This window comes from Rissa tridactyla, chromosome 1, assembly GCF_028500815.1.
Source record: "Rissa tridactyla isolate bRisTri1 chromosome 1, bRisTri1.patW.cur.20221130, whole genome shotgun sequence".
NCBI lineage: Eukaryota > Metazoa > Chordata > Aves > Charadriiformes > Laridae > Rissa > Rissa tridactyla.
Genome location: NC_071466.1, coordinates 197,291,836 through 197,300,263, shown reverse-complemented (window position 1 = coordinate 197,300,263; position 8,428 = coordinate 197,291,836). Strand labels below are relative to the sequence as shown.

General features: G+C 37.0%; 1 protein-coding gene across 1 annotated transcript in view; it reads left to right on the top strand.

Annotated features, from left to right (window-relative positions):
• The first annotated feature begins 734 nt into the window (after nucleotides 1-734).
• Nucleotides 735-8,428, top strand: part of MOV10L1 (Mov10 like RISC complex RNA helicase 1) — a 34,073-nt gene continuing 26,379 nt past the window's right edge. The window contains exons 1-2 of the mRNA XM_054202093.1: nucleotides 735-875; nucleotides 8,015-8,171. Of these exons, the coding sequence (XP_054058068.1) occupies nucleotides 750-875; nucleotides 8,015-8,171 (283 nt within the window). The 5' untranslated portion in view covers nucleotides 735-749. The remainder of the gene's footprint in view (nucleotides 876-8,014; nucleotides 8,172-8,428) is intronic.

Below are 8,428 nucleotides of genomic sequence, written 5' to 3'. Positions count from 1 at the left end.
ACCCAAATCATGCTACACGTCACCTGGGAGAAGGGAGAAACCTGAGACAAGGCTGCCCTCAGCAAGGGGGGTGGACCATGCTGATTCAGCAAACATAAAAGGGGAAAATAAGTGCCCCTAGGGGAAACAAAGAAGAAACAATAGAAGAAGACAGTGCCTGGGAAGATTCCCTGAAAAAGACGCTGGAACCAGGACTGGTGATCTCTTTATCTCTGTCTTTTTCTCTGTCTTTTCCTTTCTCTGTCCCTCAGTTTCTCTTTTCTCTTAGAATTGTTAAGTAACGGTTAAAGTTGTTAAGTAAACGACCTTAAGTACGACCTTAAGTACTGCTTGCCATAAGTTGTCCTATACCTGTTGTTAAGTAACACAATGCATACCTCACCACTTGCCATAGTTTGTTATATACCTAACCAGTTATCGTGGACTTGTTAAGACCTATACTAACCATTTTGGTAAGCTAATAAATGTTTCTATATGGACCTTGAGATTTATCTCACCTTAGTCTGCACTGTTGAGAATTTACGAATCTGAAGTCACTTACCCTCCCTCTTTACTGGGAGTGGGATGTAACAACAAGAGAATGACTTTTTGATAGAAGGAACAGCACACTTTTTGTAGCTTCATTACTTGTTGCATATTTTTCTAAACAAGTAATTTGTCTTTATGTCAACCCTTTTCCTCTGAATGCAGATGATAAAGAATTAAAAACTGTACAAGGAATAGTGACAAGATTTTGCCATGATTATGGGATGATAGATGACATGATAATCTTCACAAAGGATGCTGTGACAAAAAATATGCTGCTGTCTGTTGGACAGGAAGTTACTGCCACTGTTGAAGAGGATAAAACATCGGGTGGCCTGAAGGCCATCAGGGTAAGAGATGAAGATAAATAGTGGTCTCACTTTCTCTGTAAATTCTTTGAGACTTTCTTTTGGAAGTTACTGTTATTTTCACCTCCCAAATTCTACAAAATAGGAGAAATCGCCAACCCTTCACCTAGTGGGGATAAGTTGTTTGGGTTTTATTATTATTATTTTATTCCAGCTCCTTTAAAATGTTGTTCCTTTGATACTGATTCTCTGAATATAAGTCTAGATGTAGTGAATATGAAACCATTGGTTGAGATAATTGCATCAGAATTTGTTTAATCATACCTAGTTATAATCTCTGTGTATTAACTTCTTTTGAGCTTCAAAGTCAATTTTATGTTACTGTTATATGAATGGAAATATTGTTATATGAAGAAAATAAAAACAGGGGCTGCGAGTTTACTCTTTTTGCACAGAATTGAATAAAAACCTAAATTTCAAAATTTACTGTTGTAAAGCATCAGCAACTTAATGTAATGGAGAGTTATAAAAATGGAGATTTCAGTACCTTTCTTGCTTAACACTTCATTTGTATAACTAAGCTTGAAGTAGGTTTACATTGTTGCAACTTTAAACTGCTGTAATTTTTTTAATTGTATAGGCTCCGCTCTTAGGTGTCTCTGATAATCTGTCTGAGAAGCTGAGCCAAGTGGCCCTTCTCCATTTAGGTATTACGTAAATATCACTGGTGCTTCAAAGAATTACAGCAGTGCTGAAGCAGTTGATAACCGTGTGGTACAGAATCCACCTTCTTGGCTTGTATCTACTTGGCTTAACTGCATTATACTTTAAGTACAGCTCTAGATTAGTGTACTTCATCTAATAAACACACCCTGACCAAAAGTCTGAGCGAAAGCTTAAGCTGCTTGTATAGAGCAAATCACAGGGTAACTAGGTTAAAAAGTTAACTTGAGCTTTCTAGTAAATGGGTGTTTTATAATTAAGCATCATTCCCATCTATAAAGAATGTAATCAGACAACATAGTGGCTTCAGGGATCGTGTTTCAGATAAGAAGGTAATAATTAGCCAAAGTATTCTAATGTATCTAGTAATCTTATTAGTAAAGTTCTGATATGCAGGTTTAATAAAAATGTAAATTACCAGATTGAAGAATTTGTTATTACAGTGTTAAATTAGCAAATGATACATAAATTGGGGAAAGAAGGCCAAAATCCTACATTGATTAGCATATAGCGTTCCTGATTCCTCATGCCTGCCTTTCGTGCACCATCCTTATTTTGGTACTTCAGAGACATTTTGGTCAGTTGCCAGCAGTGTCCAGACATAACCAGCTGTCATATGGAAGCAAGTTTATACTATTTTGACATGTTTGGTAATTCTGTTGGTACCAAGTGGCATATATTAATAGAGTAAATTACAGTTCATAACTGAAACTGCTAGTGTGTTTGTGGTAATGTACTGTACGCTTTTCAGAATTAGTCTGTTGACCAATCCTGAAACTGTTCATACTAATGGTAAGTAGAAACATACCTTTCAAAATACTTCCATCTGTCACCATGGGATTAGTCCTTATTTATATTTCTCTTCTGTCAAACATGGATCTTCTCTTGATGATAAACTTGAGCAGTTGAAGCGATACTGGATTTTTCTGTGCACTTTTTTGGAAAAGAGTTTCATGGCTTTTAAGTAAGGCTCTGAATATCAGCAGAGGCATTGGCATGCCTATGGAAAGCAAGATTGTATGGTGTACTCTCTTTCTTGCTCCCTATCTCCCTCAACATTTGAGGAACTGACCCATCTGTTTTAATTTTTGAGCTGTCTGAAGGTCAGGCTAACTCAAACTACCGAACGCTTGGAAATTCAGGGGGTCACGTACGTGAGGCTTTTACAATGTATCTGTGATATACAGGATATGTAATTGCTAGAGTGTCATTGCTGCGTAAAACATCTAATTAAAATTGAGAAAAGGATGCGTATTGTGGAGGGCATGTGTTGTATGTACATAAAGGTCACATACACATCTGTAACTGGAAGTATATAAAAATTTTAACACTGCCTGTTGATGATACTTAGGTTTTGAAGAGCTGCACTTAAGGCCAGTAGAGTCTCCGTAAAGAAAGACCTGATACCATGCTTTGTGAGTGGCCACGTGAGTGGTTTAGTACAATACAGTTCCATTCACTGGAATGCTCTTCCTTTTAGTATAACTGTGTGGATGAAGGGGAAGTGAAGGTTTGTCTTTGCCATGAGAAAGAGTTGCCTCCTGTAAAACACGTGTTAGTACAGGTGTTAGTCTAGAAAGTTACTTTATTATACTTCTTACCTTTTTTGCCTTGAATTTAAAAATCTCTCTAGCATTCAAAACTCTAACTTCATCAGCCACTTTAGCTGTTAATCTTAGGGAAAGATCTTTATCTAATTAACCTATAAATAAGAAACCAATTCAAACATGCTGGATGCCTGCTGAAAGCCTGTTTTGTAATCATTATTCGTCAATAATAAATATGCTTTTAATCTGAACATGGTAGTAGTCCATGAGATTTACTAATAGGTAAGACAGGTTTTCTGGCTGAAATAATGACTTGCATATGATAAACTTCTCCCTAGAGGCTGTACTTGAGCTTAAAATAAATGCAGACCTCTGAGAAACTTTTTTCCTCCAATGGTTGAATTGGCAGTAACTGTACTGTGTCTGATAAAATGAAGTTGATTAAAAATGTGGAGTAGACAGAAAATAAAAATACTAGAAGGCTAACTTGATTTGTGTTTTACTCTGTGGAATGTTTGGGGGTTTAGGTGTGTTTTTATATATTCGTGAAATCTGTAATCAACTGAGGAATTGCAGTAGAATTACTTGTACGGACTTTTTTCAAGCTCTGTTGCTGGTTTGGTAGTAACTGAGGATATCATGAAAACTGTTTCTGAAATGTTCATGGTTAATAATCAACGGGGTGTTTTTTTTTAATCTGGGTTTGTTAGGCATCTGTTTCTTAATTCTTTATTTCAAGAATATTTAAAATGTTGCACACTTCCATTTTTCTCTCTTCTGTCCTTTAACTCAAAATAGCAACGAGAACAATTTCTGAAGGCTAAAGTAAATAAGATGTTTCATATTAAAGATTAGAACTATGTAAGAGACCAACACTAAGTCATAAAATGAATTCCAGTTACGTGCAAAATTTTGAGGGGAGTTTTTCTTAACAAATCCATTTAATTTTGAAACCAAAGCAGTTTTATTTATAAAATAAAACTGAAGAAAGAATATTAGTGGGGGGAGGGTTTTATTCTATGATCTGAAATTAAACGTAGAGGAAAAGTGAAAGATAAGTCTTATTTCTAAAATATTACCAGCTGTAGTGCTATTAAAAACCTAGTGTTTTGTAAGATAACCTTCTATCTCCTCTCTCTCTCTCTCTCTCTTTTTTTTTTCCTTTTTTTTTTTTTTCTTTTCCTTACATGAAAACTAAATATTGGAAGTCCAGCAAGCAATTTCAGTGCTGGTTGATAAAATAGTACTCACACACACAGCCAAAAAATAAATTATTTTAAATCTTCTTTCTCCTTCCTTGTTGTTCTTCTGACTGACAGCTTTGACAGTACTATTGAAATATTGTCATCATTCTAAAATACATAAACCTGGTAACTGAGAAACTGCATAAGGATCTCCAGAACAACTAGGATTGTTTAGCAATTATGGGGTTTGTTTCTGTATGTGCTAGATAATGGCCTTTTCAAAACTATTAGAGATGAACATAATGATTTGTCATGTTCCTGTTTGTGACGAGTCAGAAGTCCTACAGGCATCTCAGAAGATCTTTTCTGGCAATGTAGTTTTTAACTGGGTGAGTAGCTTAAAGTCAAGCTTGTGCCAAAAGCTGAGTGACTCTATAGAAAGTCAAAGTCCAAGGGCAATCTTGGTTCAATAAGCAAAGCTTATTTCTTCAATGTATGCAGTAATCTGTGAGCTCTTGCAAATAAAAAGGAAAATTGTATAACTGCTCTTTCCAAAGATGGGGGTGCCAGGGGGAGAGTGCATCAAAGTTACTGCTGAGCAAGAATAGCTGTGATTATAATGGGCTTCCTGCGTGCAGAGTCTGGGGTTCCCACTTTGGGTCCCAAGATTTTGTCTGTGTTACTGATGTAAAATATCTGATTTCAGAGGAACAGCACTAGTCTTCCGTCTCCAAAGGGTCTGTTATACGTACTTGGATAAAAACTAAACTCACTCTGTGATAAATCTGAAATCACTTTCTGTGTAGTGGCACAAACTTGAGATGCCCTGAGAGTTTGCTGAGAACAGCCAACAGCATTTCAATCATAGTCTTCTTTTGGGCAGAGGGAAGGAAGTAAGTCTCTTTTCAGTCCCCTAGGCAGAGGAAAAAAATTAGATAAAAGGTAAATTTACTACTCCTCTGTTGAACAGTGTAATTGCTTATTCAGATGCTATCCTATGGCCTATTCTAAGCCATACAAATTGCTTATAAGAAAGTTTGATATTCTCAGGTTTTCTTGGTGAATGTGAAGATAGTTGTCACACTGGAGCAAAATATAGGGGTTTCTTCATTTTTTCTATTTTTTTTTTTTACAGTGAGTTTTCATGTCATTGAAAGGAATACCATGTAATAATAGTTCTTCTAATGCAATATAACAATTTTGACTAAAAAATACAGTTTAACTGCAATGTGTGCAAACTCTAGAGTACAGGTAGATGTAAGCTATTTATTACTATCTTAAATGGTAATATTCATTGTGTTCAACAGAATCATAGAGAAATTGGGATCATAGCATAATTCAGATTGGACCAGACTTCAGGAGCTCTCTAGTCCAACCTCCTGCTCAAAGCAGGGTCAGCTTGTGGTCAGTTCGAGGTCACTCAGGGCTTTATCCAGTCAGGTCATGAAAACCTGCAAGGATGGAGAGAGACTGCACAGCCTCTCTGGGCAACTTCTTCCAATGCTGACTGTCCTCGTGGTGAAAAAGTTTTTCGTTATATCCAGCCTGAAGTGTTCTTGTTTCAGTTTATGCCCACAATGAAGGCTCTGTGTTCCTGATCACCTCCCCTTAGGTAGTTGGGGGCTGCTGAAGCCAGGCTGGACAAGCCCATCCCTGTCAGCTTCTCATCCCAGCCTAACTTCTCCAGCACCCAGCCACCAAAGTGACCCTACACTGAACTTGTACAGTTAATTGATGTCTTTCTTGTACTGGGGAGGCCAAAACTACACTCAGTGTCATAGATGTCATCTTAAAAGTGCTGAATAAAGAGGGATAACCACTTCCCTTAACTGGCTTTCAGTGTCATAGTTTATTTTGTAAGCTTTCTGAAATAAATGGATTTAGACTTGCCATTAGTCTAGTCTAGATTAGTACATCTGTTGTTGGGGTTACATTTCACTTGTGTAAACAGTATAGTGTTAAAAGTGAACAGTCACCGCAATGGAGTGCGCTGGGATAAGATCACCAGTCCTGCTGTTAGCTCCATAATGGCTATATATGCCACCAGGTACATAGAAGGTGTCCTTGTCCTAGCCAAAGATGAGTCTCCCTGCATAAACACTGTGTAAATTCTCAACAAGTACTTTCATGTGGAATTTGTTACCAGTTCCTTTGCTAAGGAAGTCTCAATTGTAAGAGAAGCCAACTCACAGGCTAGTTCTGGTAGTTTCCCTCACCAGTTTTTATTTTGTGATGATGCCTTGGCATTTGGCATGGGATCCATGTGATCGAGACAAATCAGTTAAGGTTCAAACTGTTTCTTTTTGCTTTGTAACACTTGCGTTCTTTGTGAAAATTGTGCCTCGAAGAAGTGCCACACAAAGGTACTAATAGCATTTAACAAGTGTAAAAGTCTTCTTAATATTTATGAAAAGTGTGGCTGTAGGAGGACTGTTTTCCATCTGTGCATGAATGCTGATCTGTAAGAGAAAAATGGCACTGTATAGTCTTTTGTCAGTATATTACTTTTTTCACATTATACATCAAGAAAGTACTTTTTATTCAGAGTTTCTAATCTTCATGTGGAAGTGAAAACACTAGAGCTAACTGGGGTTTTTTTTGTTTTGTTTTCTGTCCAGTTACGGTTACTAGTTACTCCCTTATCTGATTTATTCTAGTTTTCCACTCACTTTCTTTACTCTGTTTGTGACTTTTTAAACACTTGTCTTTCTGAAATAAGCTGTTCATTTCATGATCTGACACTACAGTTGATAGAAAAAGTTGTCCACGGGCATTTCATTCATTGTACTTGATCACTGCAGAGATACCTTGCACGCATTCTTCATGCATTGCTAGATCCTTATCCTCATAAGCCTCAGTAAAGAATTTTCGTCTCTCTTTTTCTCCTGCTTTATTGCACAATGTAGCTTCTCTCCGTACCATCTGAAGTCAGTAGTTCTTGCTTAATGGTAACAAGTGTTTCTGTCCAGTGCATTGACGTTGTTACTGGCCTTGACATTCCTTGTAGAGAGCAAGGAAGCTCTGAAGAACAAGTATTTGAACTGCAGAGTGAAGACTCCTGAACCTATGACCCATGGCCCTTTGGGAGCAAGGAAGAGGATGCACAGTTCTAGGAATTCTAGTAATTAAGAGCTGAGATGCTGTATCCTTGCCCCAGCATTAGCTGGGGGGGGGAAAAATAGTTTGTATACATTGATAGTTTGTAGCTTGTGTTCTGCAGTGGGCTCTTCAAGCAAGTTAACTTACATTTGAGGTGCTGAGACAGAGGGGCAGTCTGAAATACATATAGTGTTTATAAAAAGCATCTTGAAAACATTTTTTTGGCTTTTGGAAATAGTGATGTTCTAGTTCCACTTGTGTACAATCAGATTGCTGGGAGGGGTCCTCTTATCAAAATTAAGACACTTCTTAAGTAGACCTGAAGCAAGGGGAGCATGAGAAAGATTTGACAAATGAATATGTAATTAGAGGAGTTGTCAGTGTTTCAGCATACAGTAGACCTCTTAGAAGAGAAATTACTTACTGTTCACTAGTTATGTTTTTTGTGTACAAAAATGAACAGCCACAGTGAGTACAGAATTGTCTAATAAGGAGCTTGACTTCCATAAGCAGTTGAAATTAACTTCCACATTTCATGTGGAAATTCTGATATTTATTGTAGGAATATATGTTTAATGTATAATTCTAAGTATCAGCAGTTTGAATGTTGGGTTTTTTGTATTAATAGGTAAACGCCATCCAGAATACATGGGAAGACTCCAGTGCTACTTGTGGTGCTTCTGAACTAAATATGAAAGTATTAATTGGCAATATTACCTCTCTCTCTAAGGATGGTGGCTATATTAATGAGAATACTTTTTTTGCAATGGAAGATGTCTGTGAAGGTGTGTAGGGGCTTTCTTGTTTGATCTTCCTTAATTTTCTTTATACATACAATAGAAATATCTTCTCATAAACTTTAATCTGCATCTCAAATAAGCTCTAATAAAGCGTATGTAGTGAAACAAACATAGTGATTCAGGTGAAGAAAGCTACCTGTTCACGCGCCCTGAGCATAACTTGCATGCGGTCGTGTAAGCATAGGTGTATTTTCCCACTAGCATCTCTTAGGTAGTTAGTTATAACTTACTGGGGAAAGAAC